Source organism: Vulpes lagopus, chromosome 1 (genome assembly GCF_018345385.1).
Source record: "Vulpes lagopus strain Blue_001 chromosome 1, ASM1834538v1, whole genome shotgun sequence".
Lineage (NCBI taxonomy): Eukaryota > Metazoa > Chordata > Mammalia > Carnivora > Canidae > Vulpes > Vulpes lagopus.
This window is the reverse complement of record NC_054824.1, coordinates 70,287,118-70,308,351: the sequence shown is the minus strand read 5'-3', so window position 1 is coordinate 70,308,351 and position 21,234 is coordinate 70,287,118. Positions and strand designations below refer to the sequence as shown.

Sequence of the window (21,234 nt, the reverse complement as noted above, 5' to 3'; positions counted from 1 at the left end):
GCAGCCAATCAACGCGAGGCTCGTAGCCCTCCGCCCTCCGATTGGCTGGGGCTCTGGCACCGCCCCCCGCACCTGGCGTTGGCGTCCGGCGGGAAGGCGGTGGCTTCCGGCCCGGGACTGAGCGGTGGTTTCCTGGGCGCCCCGGCCCGGTGCCGCCGGTGTACCCGCGGGGGCGTGGCGGCGGGAAGGGCCTCCTGGCTGGTGCGGCTCCCCGGGAGCCGGCCCTCTGGGCGCCGTGAGCAGGAGCCGTCCGGGGCCGGCGAGGTCAGGCCGGGGCTGGAAGGATCTCCTCGTCTCCCTCCGCAGGCCCTGGAAGCGAAACCCCGGTTGGTCTTTCGTTGTGGTGCTTAGTTTTTTTCTTTTCTTGGCGGGGGAGTGTGCGGGCCTGATCTGCGGAAACCACCACTCACTGGAACGTTTCCACTTGGCCGGGTTGGGGAGGCGGGTGCTGTTGCCCTTACCCAGAGCTTCTGTGACCCCCGTGCCTTTCCTCCACAGCCTTCGTCCCGCGGGGCTGCGCCCCCAGCCCCTCATCTCCTGTGTTCCGCCCTCTGGGATTTCTCTCTCTGAGGAGGCCATATGGATCTCTCGACGCCTTTGCCCCCCGTACCCCGCTCCCCGACCCGCAACCCAGCCCCACGGACAATCCAGATCGAGTTCCCACAGCATAGCTCGGTGCTGCTGGAAGCCCTGAACCGCCACAGGCTAGAGGGAAAGTTCTGTGATGTGTCCCTGTTGGTGCAGGGCCGGGAACTTAGAGCTCACAAGGCAGTGTTGGCTGCTGCCTCTCCCTACTTCCACGACAGACTTCTGCTGGGGGATGCGCCACGTCTCACTCTACCCAGCGTCATTGAAGCCGATGCCTTCGAGGGGCTGCTCCAGCTCATTTATTCAGGACGCCTCCGTCTGCCTCTGGATGCTCTCCCTGCCCACCTCCTTGTGGCCAGTGGCCTCCAGATGTGGCAAGTAGTAGATCAGTGCTCAGAGATTCTTAGAGAACTAGAAATCTCAGGTGGAATTTCAACCTGTGGGGCGACTTCTTACCACACTCTTCTTTCCACCACATCCTCTCCAGGAGGCTGGTGCATTCGCTCTTCCTCTTTCCAGGCCCCGGTGCAGTCTTCCTTCACCTCTAGGGAGAACTCTGTTTTAGGGGAGGGGAGTGAACTGGGAGATGTGTTACAGATTAAAGTTGAGGAAGAAGAGGAGGAGGACCAGGGGTCAGCAGCCCCTTCTCAGACACCTGAGCCTCAGAGGGTATCAGGAGGGTTTCCCTGCCCTCATGGATCCCACCCACTGCCTGTATCCACTACATCTTGTAGGGTTCCTTGCGAGAGTGCCCCACTTGAGCCTCCTGCCCTTCATACTGCACCACCCCCCAAAGTCTTCTACATTAAGCAGGAACCCTCTGAGCCTGAAGAAGAGATATCAGGGGGTGAAACTCAGTCTGGAGGAACAAAGGAGGAGACCAAAGTGTTTTCTGGAGGGGACACCAAAGGGAATGGAGAACTAGGGTTCTTATTACCCTTAGGAGCAGGGGCAACATATGGAGGAGGAGGAGGTCCATCCTGGAAACCAGTTGATCTTCATGGGAATGAAATCTTGTCAGGGGGTGGGTGGCCTGGAGGGGGAGGACAGGCTGTGCATGGGCCTGTGAAGTTAGGAGGTATACCCCCTGAAGATGGAAAACGCTTTGGTTGCTTGTGTGGAAAGCGGTTTGCAGTGAAGCCAAAGCGTGACAGGCATATCATGCTGACCTTCAGCCTTCGGCCCTTTGGCTGTGGCATCTGCAATAAGCGCTTCAAGCTGAAGCACCATCTGACAGAGCATATGAAGACTCATGCTGGAGCCCTGCATGCCTGCCCCCATTGTGGCCGTCGGTTTCGGGTACATGCCTGTTTCCTTCGCCATCGGGACCTATGCAAAGGCCAAGGGCTGGGCCCCTGCTCACTGGACTTACAACTGACTGCCAAGGGCATACACGAACTTCTAGGATAAGAGAGCCACTGCTGCTGATGGATACTTTTTCCTCACCACCATTACACCCTGCTCCTGGATCTTGTAATCATGCCAAGAAAATAGATATATTCCAGACATCTGGTTCTTAAGTGTGGATGTCGACCTGGCAGATTCTGGGATCTCAGATTTCTTATAACCAAGTTTTTTGCTAACCACCCCATAGGAGGGTGGTTTACAGGGCATATGTAAATTGATCACTTGCCCCATAACAGACCTTTCGTGCAGGAAACCAGATTTCGGATTAGAAGTTTGGTGAGAGAAAAGTTAGAACAAAAGATGTAATGATAAACATTTCACTTGGTCTCCATGAGGTGATGAAGGAGCTGGTCTCTATTCTAGGGATGTCTGATTCTAGGGTCCAGTAATTCAGAAACCAATTAAGGTCTATGTTCTCCTCTCCCTTGTCATTGCTGAAATGATTTAGGCAGAGGTCTTTTCATGTATTTTCTTTTGTTCGATCTTTCCAGAAGCCTCTCAGATCATAACTCATTCTGCACCTTCCCAACACTTTTTTTAACATTGTAGTTGAGCACTTTAACAAATTGAGCGTTCCATGTGTCATTAGAACTCTCTTTCTAATAGAGGATATCCCCTTAATAGCCTGTGCCTCTTGTTTACCTTTGTCCACCACTGATCACCCATATATTGATCACGGTGATTAGAATATGACCAATGAACTCAGGAGATGGCCACTGACCTAAAATGCTCTCAGGGTAGCACCACTGTTTTGAACAAGTGGCTGTTGTCAGAGACTGAGACAGCACATACAGGAAAGGCTGAAGAGTAACTGCACAGTGGGACCATACCCCTTATCCATCCCACTTACACATGATAGGCCCTTGGTTGAGAGAGATAGAAGAGTAGATATTGGAATGGGGAGACTGTCACAGGTTACTTAATTTCTTCAAATAAACTTTGCCCTGAAATTTAAACTGACAGTGGATTGGATTGGGTAATTTACGTGGGAGAGACAGCATGAAAGCAGAGTTGCAAAGACTTGGATATGTTACTTATGCAGCAGGGTTATATTGATGAGGGGAAAATGGGATGGTTTCACACTGGTGCAGAGAACACTGTCCTGGACTTCAGTGGGCCAGATTCTAGGCCCTGACTTGCCACTGAATGATCTCAGGTAAGTTACCTTATCTTTCAGAGTGTGAACTGTTTGTTTTTGTCTTTTTGTGGGGTAGTATGCATCTCCTAATTGGTTCTCTGTCTTCTTATTTTTAAAGGGATTGGTTCATATGATCTTTACCTATAATCTTCCCTGACTTCATGTATTACATATAATGTTTGGTTGTTGTTTGGTTTGTTCTACAAACATTTAGTGCAATGCAGTATGCTAGACCCTTTTACTCTGACCTCAAAAAGTTCACAGCTACTTTCAAAGCTAGACAAATAATAACACTGTGGTATGATAAGTCCATATTAGTGGGCAGTACAGACTAATGTAATGGCATAAGTGAAGTCAAGAGAAGATCTCATACATCAGCAGAGGTTTCACAAAGATCTCTTTATACCAGAGATAATAATATGGGTGGCTGAACATGAGTGAACTTGAAGTTATAACTAGGGCCAAGATTGATAGCTTTCCCCAAAGCATTTTCCTTAAAAGTTGGTATGGGACCCAGAACAGGCTGAAAAATGTGACTTTATGGCTGAGGAGGTGAATTCTAGCTTCTGTAAAGAGCCATGCCATGGTACCATCCTCATGGTTAAGGACCATGAACATATTGGGAAGGGAGTCAGGGAGAGGGCTACCAAATGCCACCTACCTGTCATTCTTTTGACACATTCAGTAGGTGGCTACAGACATACCTCAGATATTACAGGTTCAGTTCCAGACCACTGCAACAGAGCAAACCAAATGCATTTTTTAGGTTCTCAATGCATATAAAAGTTAGGCTTTTACAGTAACCTACTAAATGTGCAGTAGTAGTAGTATTTCTTTAAAAAAAAAGTATATACCACAGGCACTTGGGTGGCTGATGTGGTTAAGCGTCTGACTCTTGATCTAAGCTCAGGTCTTCATCTCAGAGTACGAATTAAAGCCCTACATTGGCCTCCACATGGCATGAAGCCTACTTTTAAAAAAAGTGTGCATACCTTAAAAAATACTTCGTTGCTAAAAATACTAACAATCATCTGAGCTTTTAATAAGTAGTAATCACAGACCACATAATTAATATATTAATAATAAAAAAGTTTTAAGTATTGCAAGATTTACCAAAATGTGACACAGAGACACAAAGCAAGCAAATAGTGTTGGAAAAATGGTGCCAGTAGACTTGCTGCAAACCTTTAGTTTGTAAAAATAAAAACAAAAAACCCCTGCAATATCTGCAAAGTGCAATAAAGTGAAGCACAATGAAATGGTGTGCCTGTCTATCCATTGAGCAAGATCCTTTGGTTGCAAGCAAGAAAAGCTGGCCTTGACCTTACCAAAACAATCTATGGAAGTATGTGGAATGGCTCCTGAATTGGAAGGCAGGGCTGAAGGACCAGCCTTTGGAAGGATAAGCTTGAGGGGTCCAGGGAGAAGGATTGCTCCTGGGGAATCTTTTCAGGTTATATGTTTTGGGATGACAGTCATTCTTATTTCTTTTGTTACTCATCTCAAGTCATTTGAGTGGCTCAGTCAGTTGAGTGTCTGACTCTTGGTTTTGACTCAGGTCATGACTTCAGGTTCGTGAGATCGAGCCCCACATCAGGCTCAGTACAGAGTCTGCTTGGAGTTCTCTTCCTATGCTTCAGGTCTCGCCTCTGGCCAGAGGACCCTGAATCATATGTTCCATCCATCAAGGCAACAAAGTGGGCATGTAATCCTCAAGGGGAAATTGAAGTCCTGGGATAGAAGAGGGGAATGGGGAATAATGCTAGCCAGCCAGCCCACAGGAACAGAGGTGCACTCCAATCTCCACATGTTGCCCATCTTGGGATCCTTAAAGCCTCAGATATACTCGCCCTCTGAACTTAAGGCAGAATTGCTTCTTTCCTCTCCTTAGTCTCTGTAATACTTTTTTATTACTGCTGTAAGTCAATTAAAATACCATGTTAGAGTTTTGTTTTTGTTTTGAAATTATTAGGAATTATACAGAAAACAAATTTCCTTAATGAAAGATCTGGATTGATTGAAACTGATTTTTTAAAGATTTTATTATTTGAGACAGAGAGATGGAGAGTATAGAGGGAGAGTGTGAGGGAGAAGCAGATTCCCTGTGGAGCAGAGAGCCTGGTGCTGGCCCAATCCCAGGACCCTGAGATCAGGACCTGAGCCGAAGGCAGATACTCAACCAACTGAGCAACCCATGTGCCCCGAAAGATCTGGATTTTGACCAGTGCCCTACTTGAGTCATGGAGTAGCCTTCTGCAGGCTCCTCTGCAAATGGGCCCTGTGGCCAAAGGCCCCAGTTCCTGCCACCCAGGATCGTGCACCCAGGCCTGGGAAGGGTCATGCGGAGGTTTCCATCAGCCCAGGAGCTATCCCCTCCAGTGGCTCATTCATGGCCACCCATGACTATTATACCACCTGGGTTCCACTTCCAGTAATAGCTTCTGCGGAAGTGCAAAGTATCTCAGGGAAGCCATCTCTCACCACCCTGGTCTCCCGAGAACTGACTGTGACCTGAGTCACTGGTGGGCAAACTTCTTTTTTGGGAAGTCTGTTCTCTCAGTCCTGTTTACAGTATTAGAGTTGCCAGAATGCTTGGAATCTCCCCAGGCCTCCAGCAGCACAATCACCTGTGACTTGACTCTGGAAGCAGCCTGGTGGCTAGCCAGGCAAAGCTAGCTGGCAAAGGCAATACAAGGCCCCGGTGTTTGTGTGTGTGTTTTTAAGATTTTATTATTTATTCATAAGAGACAGAGAGAAGGGCAGAGACACAGGCAGAGGGAGAAGCAGGCTCCCCGCAGGGAGCCCATGTGGACTCAATCCCAGGACCCCGGGATCATGACCTGAGCCAAAGGCAGACGCTCAACCACTGAGCCACCCAGGCGTCCCCAGGCTCCAGTCTTGAGTGGTTATCACCAGCCACAAGGTTTCAGGAGGCACTAGGCTCATCAGAGCCTCTCCCCTCCCCCATAGACTAGGCCAACTGTAGCAAACAGAAGCAGTTGGATTCTTTTATAACAGCAAAACACCAAAAAGGAAGTTGAGAGAACCCCACTCTTTACTATCCAAATCACATGCAAACCTTCCTGACACCCTGTAACTATATGCCTTGCACCAAATGGAAAATAAACTCTAAGCAGCCAGTTAAAAAAGCAAACAAAAAAAATTTATATATATAAATTTTAGAGTGTACCTCTCTATCTCTATCCTCTCCTTCTTATAATGGAAGAGATGTCCCTCCTACTGACCAAGGCTAATCCCCTTCCCCCTTGCTCGTTTAATTACCCCATCTGTTCATCATTTTCACTCTGGAGTTCCTCATTTGTCCCTACTCGTGCTCACAGGTTTGTAAGAATTAATACATGTAAAATGCGGAGGACAGTATCTTGCCCTCAGTAAACTTGATAAATGTTAGCTGTTATTATGAGGGAGACCATTAGTTCCCCACTAATGGGGAACCTTTGTTGGGATCAGTGATCTCAGGGAGGGGTCAAATATATAAGGGGAAATATTTTCAGCTAAGGGGGAAATGAGGCATACTCAATGTCATTATTACCTTTCTCATAAATACTAGAGTTCTTCAGGGGTCTTTCCACCCTCTTCTAACTTTATATACTCCTGGGTGATTTTTATCCACTCTTCTGAGTTAAACCATGTAAATACTGATGACCCTTAATTTTATATCTCCAATTTTCCCGACCCCCAGATTCACTTAGATTTCCTCCTTTCCTTCCTTCAACAATAGGGCCGGCTGGGGCGCCTGGGTGGTTCAGCTGGTTCAGCTTCTGACTCTTGATCTCATCTCAAGTCTCCATCTCAGTTGTGAGTTCAAGCCTACTTTAAACAAAAAAGAACAAAACAAAAAAACCCCAATGGAGCCTGCTGTATACCTGGCACTGATGAGAAGAGCAGGATTATCACTTGAAGAGACAGATGTTTAAACCAGGTATGTCAAAATAAATAAGTAAACCAGGTATGTCTGTACTTCATGGGCCTCTCAAACTCAATTTGTCTAAAATACTGTATCCCACCTCTAGCCAGCTGCTCTGTTGTTTCGAGGTTTAGTAAAAGTTCCACTATCCACCCAAATGCCCAAGACTAAAGGCTGGGAGTATTCCTGGGCCCCTGTCTCACATCCCATACTGGCCCTATCAATGCTATCTCCTAAATATTTCAAATTGATACGTTCTTTCATTCTCAATACTGCTACTGCAACCTCCTAACTGTTTTTTTTTTTGTCTTGCTTCCCTTTGTGTCTCATTCCCACACACTATGGCCAGAGTGATCTTTCTAAAGCATAAAGTACTGTTTCACTAGCTTTCCAGCTTAAACCTTTCATTTGCTCCCTCCTGCTCTTTGATGAAGTCCAAGGATCTGCTCCCAATTGTTGCACTCTTGCCACTCATATTTCCCTTAGGCCTCTGCTTTTCTTTTCTTTTTTTTTTTTTTCTTTTTGCTCCTCATGCTTATCACTCTGCCTAGAATAGTTACCTACCCTGGAAATAATCTTTAGTGGGCTAATTCTTACTCTCTTCAGATATCAGCTGAAGCATCACTTCCTTTTTTTTTTTTTTAATTTTTATTTATTTATGATAGTCACAGAGAGAGAGAGAGGCAGAGACACAGGCAGAGGGAGAAGCAGGTTCCATGCACCGGGAGCCTGACGTGGGATTCGATCCCGGGTCTCCAGGATCACGCCCTGGGCCAAAGGCAGGCGCCAAACCGCTGCGCCACCCAGGGATCCCGAAGCATCACTTCCTTTAGAAATCTGACCATTAGGGCAAAGTGGGACCTCTGCTATGTACTCTAATAGCTCTCATAGCTTGCTCATAGCTTGCTGTCATAGAATTTTCTTGGCATTTCCTTTACTCAGTAAGTATTTGTCAACTATCCACTGTTATATGTGGGTGCTGTTTTAGGCATGGTGGACAGTTCTTACCCTCATAAGATTACATTCCAGTGCTGTAAGGAAAATAAATCAAGTAATGAGGTGGAGGATAACAGAAAAGGAAGGCATGCTGTACACATTGATTTAGTATCCAAAGGACAAGAAAGACCCAGACTTACAAAACGGGACAGGGGAGAAGGTTCCAATACAGTATGTAGCAAATGCAAAGGCCAAGAAAGAAAATGAGGCAGGTGTGTGACAAACCAATGGACTTGGAGAGGAATGAGATGTTGTCTTAGTCTATTGGGGCTGCTATAACAATACCATAGACTAGGTGGCTTATAAACATTTCTCACAGTTCTAGAGGCTGGGAAGTCCAAGATCAAGCACCAACAGATTGAGCTTCATGAGGACTTGCTTCCTGGTTCATAGATGGGCATCTTCTTATCATGTTCTCACATGGCAGACAAAGGAATTTCCCTGAGGTCTCTTTTATAAGGGCACTAATCCCATTTATGGGACCTAATCACCTCCCCAAAGGAGGTGGGAGAATTTGGGGGAGAATACTATCACAGTGGGGGGTTATGATTTCAACCTATGAATTTTGGGGGAACACAAATGTTCTGTCCCATGCAGATGTGATAGAAGAGATAGGCTGGGGCTGAGTTATATAGAGCCTTTCAGATCATGTTAAGGCATTTGGGTTTCATCTGAAATGCAATGGGAAGGCAGTAAAGAGCTTAAAGTAGAGAGGAATGATCTTTTAACATTTTAAAGAGATTCCTCTAGCTACAGAGGGAATATTGGATCATTTGGAGGCAAGAGTGGAAACGGAGACAAATCAGACTATTTCAGTAGCACAGACAAGAGGTGGATAAAAGCAGCAGATATGGGGGATCCCTGGGTGGCACAGCGGTTTGGCGCCTGCCTTTGGTCCAGGGTGCGATCCTGGAGACCCGGGATCGAATCCCATGTCGGGCTCCCGGTGCATGGAGCCTGCTTCTGTCTCTGCCTCTCTCTCTCTGTGTGTGACTATCATAAAAAAAAAAAAAAAAAAAGCAGCAGTAAACGGATTCAAGCTATTACAATTGGAGGTAGGGCTAACACAGGATGTTCTAACAGATTAATATAGAGATTGGGGGAAAATAAAAATCAAGGAAGACCACCAGAATTTTGGCTTGAGTAATTGAATTAGAGGCCATTTACTGAGTGGAAGACAGAAGTAGAAGAACCTGGGAGGGATCAAGGGTTTTATCTGAATGGCTAGAAGCAGCTGGCTGTACTTGTCCAGTGCTCTTCTACACCAGGGGTTGGCAAATTTATGCTATAAAGGATCAAATAGTAATTAGGCTTTGCATGCCAAAAAGTAAAATCAAGGATATAACATAAGTACATAAAAATTAAAGAAAACATTTCCACAATTTATTATTGACAGAACTCAAAGTATAATAATTGAGTACAATTTTTTGGTAATAGAGGTCTGCTGCTTAATTGAGGTACAAAGTTAGTATTCCCTGTCATCAAAATCAATTGCAAATGTTCATTTGTTAGTGTCGATCTGTAATGAGATTTTACATATTTCGTCTTTGAATATGTCTTTCACACAGATAGTACTGCCAAATGCTGATATTAATCCAATAGCGTGTAATTTTAATTGAGCATATTCATCACCTGAGAGACATTTATAGAATTCTTTTATATTCTTCCCTTGATATTTGCCTTTTACCATGTTATTACATTGTGGATTAATCACATCAAAATGAAGGTGGAAACTCCTCAACTGCACAATTAAGTGAAATATAGAAATTTTCAAAAAAAAAAAAAACAAAAAAAAAAAAAAAAAAAAAAGAAATATAGAAATTTTCTTTCCACTTGCATTGAGATTTGAAAAACACTGCTGGAACTTTAGTTCAAGCTCAGAAAATATATATGCTTCAAATCCATGAAGGAATGGAGATCTTGCTTTTTTTTTTTTTTTTTTTTGATCTTGCTTTTTGTTTTAACTTTTGATAGCACAGGAAGTGTATACAGCCCCTTGACATTACCTGAGATTCATTACCTGATGACTTTGCTGCAATATATGTTTCCTATTAAAAAAAAATATATATATATATATTTATATATGTTTCCTATATTTATATATGTATCCTATATTATCACTGCTTTGGCCTTGTAATTTTAGATTAAATTCAGTAGGAAGTATTACCATGTTTGCATGAAGTATCCACTGATGGGTGAATGGATAAACAAAATGTGATATTTACATACAATGGAATGTTATTCAGCCTCTCTCTCTCTGTGTTATTCTCCCTCTCTCTCTCTGTGTCTCTCATAAATAAATGAATAAAATCTTAAAAAAAAAAAAAAAAAAAAGGAGATCCTGACTCATACTACAACACGGGTGAATTTTTTTTTTTTTTTTTAAGATTTTATTTACTTCATGAGAGACCGAGAGAGAGAGAGAGAGAGAGAGAGAGAGAGAGAGAAGCAGAGACACAGGCAAAGGGAGAACTCTAGTATTTATGAGAAAGGTAATAATGACATTGAGTATGCCTCATTTCCCCCTAGCTGAAAATATTTCCCCTTATATATTTGACCCCTCCCTGAGATCACTGATCCCAACAAAGGAAAAATTAGGATCCTGGGACCCCAGGATCACACCCTGAGCTGAAGGCAGGTGCTAAACCACTGAGCCACCCAGGGATCCCCAATATGGGTGAATTTTAAAGACATTATGTTAAGTAAAATAAGAAACCACAAAAGAAAAAATACTATTTGATTTCATTTAAATGAGGGATTAGGAACAGCCAAGTTCATAGAGACAAGAAGTAGAGCGGTGGTGGCTAAGGGCTGATGAGAGGAGGGAATGGAGAGTTACTGTTTCATGGGCACTGGGTTTCAGTTTAGAAAGATGATAAAGGTTCTGCAGATGGACGGATGATGGTTGTAAAGTTTCTCCTGCCGACGGTGGTAAGAAAAGAGGCTACAAGGCAAGTGGATCTGAGAGATGAACTTTATTGCAAGCACCCTCGGGAGAGGTTCCACGACTCACGCAGGAGAAGAAAAAGAGAGAGAGAGTGTGAGTCGTGGAAGTTGCGCTGGGAGGGAGTTGGCAGGGTCCTTTTATCGGGTTGAGGCAGGCCACAGGCTTGTGTCCATATTAGGTAAGGTAGAGAGGTCATGGGGTGGGAGAAGCCCGTGATGGACAGTTCCCAATTGGGAAGTTCCTGGGTGGAAAACTTCAGTTTCCTGGTGGTGACCTGGAGGCCGCAGTGAAAGTGGCGGGAAAGTCGCCATCTTGGAGAGGGTTGGCGGGGTGATCCGCCATCTTGGAGCCCCGGTTTCCCCGCCGGCCCATCAAGATACGCTGCGTAGCAGTGTAAACGTACTTATTGTTCCTGAACCGTATACTTGAAAATGGTTTAAGTGGTAAACTTCAGGTTATATATATTTTATCACGATAAGACAACAATATCAACAACAAATAACCGAACCATGAATGAACTAACGGATATAGGCATTGGGCCTTAGTGGTGCAAACAAAAAAGAAACAAAAAAGACTATATGTGCTTCTTATGGAAAAGACCATGACCACCTATGAATTAGTCTGGCGCAAAATATTGAACTTGAATGTGATCAAGCCTCAAAATATAACTACCAATTCACAGAAAATGCAGGGGACAGGGAAACATGTCAAACCACACCACAGTGAGGTAATCAGCAAAACAGACTGCAAGAAATTCTAAGGAACAAACACTCCATTTTCTTCACCAAAAAATTTCAAAGGGACAAAGGGAAAGGAGGGAAATCTGTAGTTTAAAAGATTTTCTTTTTTAGAGTTTATTATTTTTTTTAGTAATCTCTGCACCCAACATGGGGCTTGAACTCACGACCCCAAGATCAAGAGTTGCACACCTCCAACTGATCCAGCCAGGCACTCCCTAAAAGATTTTAAAAGACATATTAACTGGGGCACCTAGGTGGCTCAGTTGGTTAAGCAGCCAACTCTTGATTTTGGCTCAGATCATGATGTCTCAGGTCATAAGACTGAGCCTCACATCTCCTCCATGCATAGCAGAGAGTCTGCTTAATATTCTCTCATTCCCTCTCTCACTGCCATCCCCATGCTCATTTTCTCCCTCTCTCTCTCTCAAATAATAAACAAATAAATAATAAAAGACATAATAGCCAGCCAGAGTGTGCAGACCTTATTTGGATCATAGTTTTTTAAAAAGATAAAAAAAAAGAGAGAGAGACAATTCTGGCCCTTATGAGATAACTGGGGACTCAATTAAGTGACTGGACACTTGCTAATATTAGGAGTTACTGTTAAAGTTTTTAGTTGTGGGGCATCTGGGTGGCTCAGTAGGTTAAGCATTCACTCTCAGCTCAGGTCATGATCCCAGGGTCCTGAGATGGAGCCCTGCATGGGGCTCCCTGCTCAGTGGAGAGCCTGCTTCTCCTTTTCTCCCTGGCTGGTGTTATCTCTCACTACCTCTCTCTCTCTAAAATAAATAAATAAATAAATAAATAAATAAATAAATAAATAAAATCTTAAAAACAAAATTTTAGTTGTGATAAGGGTATTGTGGTAAAGAAGGATTCTTGTCTTTGGATGGTATTTGTTATTTATGGGTGAATAAATTTATTCATAGTTATGGATTGAATAAAAATATCAAATATGGGGATCTCTGGGTGGTTCAGTGGTTTAGCGCTTCGGCCCAGGGGGTGGTCCTGGAGTCCTGGGATCTAGTCCCGCATCAGGCTCCCTGCGTGGAGCCTGCTTCTCTCTGCCTGTGTCTCTGCGTCTCTCTCTGTGTCTGTCATAAATGAATAAAAATCTTTAAAAAATATATCAAATATATATATACATAAGTACTAGATAATTGTATAAATTAAACTATAATTTGTGTACTTATAGTCAGTTTTTTTAGGGCAGTCCGGGTGGCTCAGCGGTTTAGCGCCTGCCTTCCGCCCAGGGTGTGATCCTGGAGACCCGGGAACGAATCCCACATTGAGCTCCCTGCATGGAGCCTGCTTCTCCCTCTGCCTGTGTCTCTGCCTCTCTCTCTCTGTGTCTCATGAATAAATAAATAAAAATTTTAAAATAAATAAATAAATTTAAAAAAATAAATATTTTTAAAGAATAAAATGGAAAACAAAAGAAACAAACAAAAACAATTTCCCCTTTTTCCCCCCCTATAATCCCTTCCCCCTTTCCCCCCATTCCCTTGGGGGGTTTTTTTCCCCCCCAAAAATTTCCCCAAAAAAAAATTACGATTCTTCCCCCCCCTTTTTTCGTTTTTACCAAACCCCCTTCCCCAAAATTCTTTTTTTTTTTTTTTTTTTTTTTTTTAAATTTTTTTTTTTTTTTTTTTTTTTGTTTCCTTGGGGGGGGGCCCCCCTTTTTAAAAAAGGGTTAAAACTTATTCCCCTTTCCCCCCCGCCCAAAAAATTTCCCCTTTTTTTACCCCCCCTGAATCACTGATCCCAACAAAGGGAAAAAATTTGGATCCTGGGACCCCAGGGTCACAAACCCCGAGCTGAAGGCAGGTGCTAAACCACTGAGCCACCCAGGGTCCCCCCAAAATGGGTTAATTTTAAAGACCTTATTTTTAAGTAAAAAAAAAAGAAACCAAAAAAGAAAAAATACTATTTGATTTCATTTAAATGAGGGATTAGGAACAGCCAAGTTCATAGAGACAAGAAGTAGAGCGGTGGTGGCTAAGGGCTGATGAGAGGAGGGAATGGAGAGTTACTGTTTCATGGGCACTGGGTTTCAGTTTAGAAAGATGATAAAGGTTCTGCAGATGGACGGATGATGGTTGTAAAGTTTCTCCTGCCGACGGTGGTAAGAAAAGAGGCTACAAGGCAAGTGGATCTGAGAGATGAACTTTATTGCAAGCACCCTCGGGAGAGGTTCCACGACTCACGCAGGAGAAGAAAAAGAGAGAGAGAGTGTGAGTCGTGGAAGTTGCGCTGGGAGGGAGTTGGCAGGGTCCTTTTATCGGGTTGAGGCAGGCCACAGGCTTGTGTCCATATTAGGTAAGGTAGAGAGGTCATGGGGTGGGAGAAGCCCGTGATGGACAGTTCCCAATTGGGAAGTTCCTGGGTGGAAAACTTCAGTTTCCTGGTGGTGACCTGGAGGCCGCAGTGAAAGTGGCGGGAAAGTCGCCATCTTGGAGAGGGTTGGCGGGGTGATCCGCCATCTTGGAGCCCCGGTTTCCCCGCCGGCCCATCAAGATACGCTGCGTAGCAGTGTAAACGTACTTATTGTTCCTGAACCGTATACTTGAAAATGGTTTAAGTGGTAAACTTCAGGTTATATATATTTTATCACGATAAGACAACAATATCAACAACAAATAACCGAACCATGAATGAACTAACGGATATAGGCATTGGGCCTTAGTGGTGCAAACAAAAAAGAAACAAAAAAGACTATATGTGCTTCTTATGGAAAAGACCATGACCACCTATGAATTAGTCTGGCGCAAAATATTGAACTTGAATGTGATCAAGCCTCAAAATATAACTACCAATTCACAGAAAATGCAGGGGACAGGGAAACATGTCAAACCACACCACAGTGAGGTAATCAGCAAAACAGACTGCAAGAAATTCTAAGGAACAAACACTCCATTTTCTTCACCAAAAAATTTCAAAGGGACAAAGGGAAAGGAGGGAAATCTGTAGTTTAAAAGATTTTCTTTTTTAGAGTTTATTATTTTTTTTAGTAATCTCTGCACCCAACATGGGGCTTGAACTCACGACCCCAAGATCAAGAGTTGCACACCTCCAACTGATCCAGCCAGGCACTCCCTAAAAGATTTTAAAAGACATATTAACTGGGGCACCTAGGTGGCTCAGTTGGTTAAGCAGCCAACTCTTGATTTTGGCTCAGATCATGATGTCTCAGGTCATAAGACTGAGCCTCACATCTCCTCCATGCATAGCAGAGAGTCTGCTTAATATTCTCTCATTCCCTCTCTCACTGCCATCCCCATGCTCATTTTCTCCCTCTCTCTCTCTCAAATAATAAACAAATAAATAATAAAAGACATAATAGCCAGCCAGAGTGTGCAGACCTTATTTGGATCATAGTTTTTTAAAAAGATAAAAAAAAAGAGAGAGAGACAATTCTGGCCCTTATGAGATAACTGGGGACTCAATTAAGTGACTGGACACTTGCTAATATTAGGAGTTACTGTTAAAGTTTTTAGTTGTGGGGCATCTGGGTGGCTCAGTAGGTTAAGCATTCACTCTCAGCTCAGGTCATGATCCCAGGGTCCTGAGATGGAGCCCTGCATGGGGCTCCCTGCTCAGTGGAGAGCCTGCTTCTCCTTTTCTCCCTGGCTGGTGTTATCTCTCACTACCTCTCTCTCTCTAAAATAAATAAATAAATAAATAAATAAATAAATAAATAAATAAAATCTTAAAAACAAAATTTTAGTTGTGATAAGGGTATTGTGGTAAAGAAGGATTCTTGTCTTTGGATGGTATTTGTTATTTATGGGTGAATAAATTTATTCATAGTTATGGATTGAATAAAAATATCAAATATGGGGATCTCTGGGTGGTTCAGTGGTTTAGCGCTTCGGCCCAGGGGGTGGTCCTGGAGTCCTGGGATCTAGTCCCGCATCAGGCTCCCTGCGTGGAGCCTGCTTCTCTCTGCCTGTGTCTCTGCCTCTCTCTCTGTGTCTGTCATAAATGAATAAAAATCTTTAAAAAATATATCAAATATATATATACATAAGTACTAGATAATTGTATAAATTAAACTATAATTTGTGTACTTATAGTCAGTTTTTTTAGGGCAGTCCGGGTGGCTCAGCGGTTTAGCGCCTGCCTTCCGCCCAGGGTGTGATCCTGGAGACCCGGGAACGAATCCCACATTGAGCTCCCTGCATGGAGCCTGCTTCTCCCTCTGCCTGTGTCTCTGCCTCTCTCTCTCTGTGTCTCATGAATAAATAAATAAAAATTTTAAAATAAATAAATAAATTAAAAAAATAAATATTTTTAAAGAATAAAATGGAAAACAAAAGAAACAAACAAAAAACAAAAAGTATGGTTTCTTTAAGCATGTATTTTGCTTTTCCAGTAAATGTTTATCTTAGGATAACTGAATAGTTCTAGTTAATAAAGAGAATTTTCACAGAATGCTAGTTAAACAATGTAAAAGAAATAAAAGAATTAGAAAAACATAATTTCATGAACTCCAACAGAACTGACTCAGGCAAGGATTATCGATTGGTGTTAAAACCAATAGGTGATTGATAATTGTTTTTTTTTTTTTTTTTAATTTGTGATAGTCACAGAGAGAGAAAGAGAGAGGCGCAGAGGCATAGGCAGAGGGAGAAGCAGGCTCCATGCACCCAGAGCCCGATGTGGGATTTGATCCCAGATCTCCAGGATTGCACCCTGGGCCAAAGGCAGGCGCCAAACCGCTGCGCCACCCAGGGATCCCCGGTGATTGATAATTGTAAACATGCATGCAGAGTCAAAGTAATACCATGCGGATTACTTTCTAGTCTCAAAAGGGAAAGCATTAACTGTAAATCGAGGGATCATTCACCACTAATTTTATCTAATCTAGGGGTTCAACCTCAGCATCACTGATGATTAATCATAGGTGTCTTCTAATGGGATGCAGCATTAACTATACAATAATATAACTATATGACTTTATTCTTCCTAGTATATTTTATCCTAGTTCTGGTATCCCTCAGAGGATCTTTAAGAATCCATTCCTAGGGATCCCTGGGTGGCGCAGCGGTTTGGCGCCTGCCTTTGGCCCAGGGCGCGATCCTGGAGACCCGGGATCGAATCCCACGTCGGGCTCCCGGTGCATGGAGCCTGCTTCTCCCTCTGCCTCTGTCTCTGCCTCTCTCTCTCACTGTGTGCCTACCATAAATAAATAAATTAAAAAAAAAAAAAAAAGAATCCATTCCTAAAAATATGTTGGATAGTGAATTTTTAGGTAGTGGGAGTCTGTAACTCATTATTCTATTTTATTTTTGTATGTCATTTTATTTTCAAATTTAAATTCAACTAATTAACACGTAGTGTATTATTAGTTTCAGAGGTAGCATTCAGTGATTCATCAGTTGTGTATAATACCTAGTGCTCAGGCAGCCCAAGTGACTCAGCGGGTTAGTGCCTCCTTCAGTCCAGGGCATGATCCTGGAGACCCGGGATTGAGTCCCACGTCGGGGTCCCTGCAAGGAGCCTGCTTCTCCCTCTGTCTGAGTCCCTGCCTCTCTCTCTGTGTCTCTCATGAGTAAATAAATAAAATCTTAAAAATAAAAAAAAATCCAGTGCTCATTACATCCCATACCCTCCTTAATGCTCATCTCCCAGTTATGAGATACTTCCACTCACCTCCCCTCCAGCCACCCTCAGTTTGTTTCCTATACTTAAGAGTCTCTTATGGCTTGTCTCCCTCTCTGATTTCATCTTGTTTTTCCCTCCCCATGTGTCATTCTTTTAAATGAAAAAAATAATACTGTATTTCCAGCAGGTCTAAAAACCCCAACCAATTTCCCTCAGTGCTTAAAACACTCTTAAAAATCTATATAACAATCAACTAGGTTTTTGTGCCTAATGTAAAGCCTTTAAAACACCAGTTACTTAATTGTTTAACACTTAATTAACTCAATGAGTTTATTTCTGCAATAACATAGGATACTGATGTTTTCCTCTTAAACAATTGTTACTGTAATGTAAGTGAACAGTGAAATGATATGTTCAAGACACATAATGGAGGCAAATAACACTCAGCAGCAGTGAAATAAACAAGGCAAGTTTTTAAATGTGGTTACTGAAATTGCAGTGTCCCTTAAGTGAGGTTGGAGATGAGAAGGGAGATATGGAAGTTGTAGTCACTGTTGCTGTTTAGTGGGGGGAGGAAGGTGAACAAGAATGAGCTTGAGCAGGAGTGAAACAGTAAATGTCTGAGGTTCATCCATGCCGGTGGATAATCAGCTTACCTGAGACTCAGCAATGAGTCTCAGAAGTGGGTGGTCATGAATTGTCTTCTGAAAGTATTGACAAAGCACGACAAGAAAATAAAAATGGACAGTATTACATTCCGTTTGCTTGTGTTATGCAGCTTTTGATAGCCATAGACTGTGCTGGAAATTGCATTTTTAAAAAAGATTTATTTATTTACTTTAGGGGGAGAGGAGAGGGGAGGGGCAAAGGGAGAGAGAGAGAATCCCAAGCAGACTGCCCCCCTGAGAGTGGAGCCCAGTGCGGAGCTCCATCTCACAACCCTGAAATCATGACCTGAGTGGAAACCAAGAGTTAGCTGCTTAACTGACTGAGTCACCCACGTGCCCCGGAAATTGCATTTTTGGGTGTGATTTTTCTGCTATTGTCATGATCATGATCTCTTATAAGCAACAGTGATTATTCTGTCTCTATAATCTAGAATTTCTCTTAGTGGAGCCTACCTGGTTCAGTTGGAAGAGACTCTTGATCTCGTGGTTGTGAGTTCCAGCCACATGTTGGATGTAGGGATTATTTAAATAAATAAAAACTTTTAAAAATAAATAAATAAAATTTCCTTTAAACATTTGTCAGGGACGCGTGGGTGGCTCAGCGGTTGAGCATCTGCCTTAAGCTCAGGGCATAATCCTGAGGTCCCAGGATCGAGTCCCACATCGGGCTCCCCACGGGGAGTCTGCTTCCCCCTCTGCCTGTGTCTCTGCCTCTCTCTCTTTCCTCATGAATAAATAAATACAATCTTTAAAAAAAAAAATTGTTGTCAAATATTAGTCTTCTAGGGCTGCCATTACAAAATACCACAGACTGTGTGGGTTAAATGACAGATATTTCTTTCCTTTTTTTTTCTTTTTTTTTTAAAGATTTTATTTATTTATTTGAGAGAGGGAGCAGGAGTAAGGGGGAGGGGCAGAGACTCACCACTGAGCAGAGAGCCCAATAAGGGGCTCAATCCCAGGACCCTGAGATCATGACCTGAGCTGAAGGCAGATGCTTAACCAACTGAGCCACCCAGGCGACCCATGACAGATATTTCTCTTCTCACAGTTCTGGAGACTAGAAATTCAATATCAAGATGCCAGCAGGTTTGGTTTTTCCTGAGGCCTTTCTCCTCAGCTTGCAGTCTGCCACCATTCTTACTGGTCACATGGTCTTTCTTAGTGCACGGGCACTCCTGGTGTCTGTATTCTGACACCGGTCATATTGGGTTAGGCTTTCACTCTTATGACCTTATTTACCTTTAATTACCTCTTTAGGGACGGTTGGGTGGCTCAGTGGTTGAGCATCTGTCTTTGGCTCAGGGCGTGATCCTGGAGTCCTCGATAGAGTCCCACACCGGGCTCCCTGCATGGAGCCTGCTTCTCCCTCTCTCTCTCTCTGTATCTCTCATCAATGAATAAATAAAATCTTAAAAAAAAAAATTACCTCTTTAAAGGCCTTATCTCCAAATACAGTGACATTGAGCTTTAGGGAGTCAAATACAAAATTGCGGGGGAGGGGGGACACAATTTGGTTGGTAATACTGCTCTTCCTCCAACTTAGCTCCTCCCAGATTATTACCTGCAGTGGAATGTGTTTCTTGGAAGGAGCATGGTAACTCTCCGGAATGAACAAAACTTTAATCATTTGTGTTTGTTTTCTCTCATACAGGAAATAAGGTATTCCCTGGAAACACGTGCACGGCCATGCATATATTTTTTTTTTTATGCCTTCACCTCTTAGTGCACTTTATCACTTCCAATATACATGTCCCCTCTAGTCTTTTTTTTTTTTTTTTTTAAGATTTTATTTTTAAGTAATCTCTACACCCAATGTAGGGCTCAAACTCACAACCCCAAGATCAAGAGTCCCACGTTCCCCTGACCCAGGCAGGCGCCCCTCTCTAGTCTCTTAAGTTCACCTGCTTTCTTCACAGTTTTTCCGTTTACTGTGAAAAATATTACTAGGAACACTGGTGAACAAAGATCTGTTTGAGTCCTTATTTTCAGTTCTTTGGACGATATACCCAGAAGTGGGTATACCGTCAAAAGTATACATAATTTTTTGTTGAAAGGTGGACATCTTGAATATTATGAAAAAAAAGAAAAGGTAAGGAAAATTACTCTCTAGATCTTTCCAGATTGGCTCTGGATTGCAGTAACTCCTTCAGTGCCTAACTAGGCCATTTACAACTCTTTCTTAGCCTTCACTTCCTGCTTGCACTGAGCCTACAGACCAGCCAGAGATGAATGCCTATGCTCTTCTCAGGTCTTTTCTGAGCATACATTCTTCCCTGGACATATGTATGGATTTTGAGTTCCCACGGTATACATGAGAGCTTTTCAAGATCCCTGTTCCTCCCCAAATCTCTCTGGCTTTTCCTCCCAGGTTTTTGTTGTGTCTGTTGTTTGCTCCAACAGCTTTATTTGCCCCAGAAGGCAGCAGCTTCTTCATTTGTCTTTCAATATTCTCAAATAATATCCTCAGCATAGGGAACTCTGCCCGGGTAGAGTTCTGACATAGGGAAATGAAGGTAAGGTCCTTATGTTAATCCTTCAGGAAAACTCCAGTCAGATCAAAACAGACAAACATAATTCCTTGGGAACAAGGTCCATTCTTTTCCTTCTGAACCCAAGTACACACACTGGGAATACAATCTGCCATCTTTGAGACTGCCACCAAGCCAGGGAGAGAGTGGACAAGACTACGTTAAAACACTTCAAAGCTCTCTTGCCTTGTTACAGTGGCCTTTCTCCTGGTTAAGCATTTACTTGGTTGCTGTAAGCCCTTCACTACCTTCCCGAATACAGGAAGGATTGAGCTGAGAACCAGGCACAGGACTTGATTTCAACAGTAGCAGAATTATAGAGAAGGCTTAAAAGCTGTTAAGACTCCTACATCTGGGTCGCTGGGTGGCTCAGTCAGTTGAGAGTCTCTTAATTTCAGCTCAGGTCATGATCTCAGGGTCATGAGATTTAGCCCTGCATCAGGCTCTGCACTAGGTGTGGAGTCTGCATAAGATTCCCCCCCTCTCTCTGCCCCTCCTTTCCCTGTTTTTTCTCTCAAAAAACAAAACAACAACAACAACAACAAAAAAGACTCTTACATCAAAATCAGTGCCCTGATAAGAAGAGAATGACAACACTCTGGTACTTGAAATGGGGATATTATGTGGACATGCTTGAGCTCCAGATTCCCCTGAACTTGCTGGACCTAAACAAATGTCTCATTT

General features: G+C 43.2%; 1 protein-coding gene across 1 annotated transcript in view; it reads left to right on the top strand.

The window, feature by feature from the left end:
- Window positions 1-92: 92 nt before the first annotated feature.
- Window positions 93-21,234, top strand: part of ZBTB9 (zinc finger and BTB domain containing 9) — a 41,172-nt gene continuing 20,030 nt past the window's right edge. Inside the window, 4 exon segments of the mRNA XM_041761963.1 lie at window positions 93-326; window positions 499-1,932; window positions 1,934-3,151; window positions 6,876-7,076. Of these exon segments, the coding sequence (XP_041617897.1) occupies window positions 580-1,932; window positions 1,934-1,966 (1,386 nt within the window). The 5' untranslated portion in view covers window positions 93-326; window positions 499-579 and the 3' untranslated portion in view covers window positions 1,967-3,151; window positions 6,876-7,076.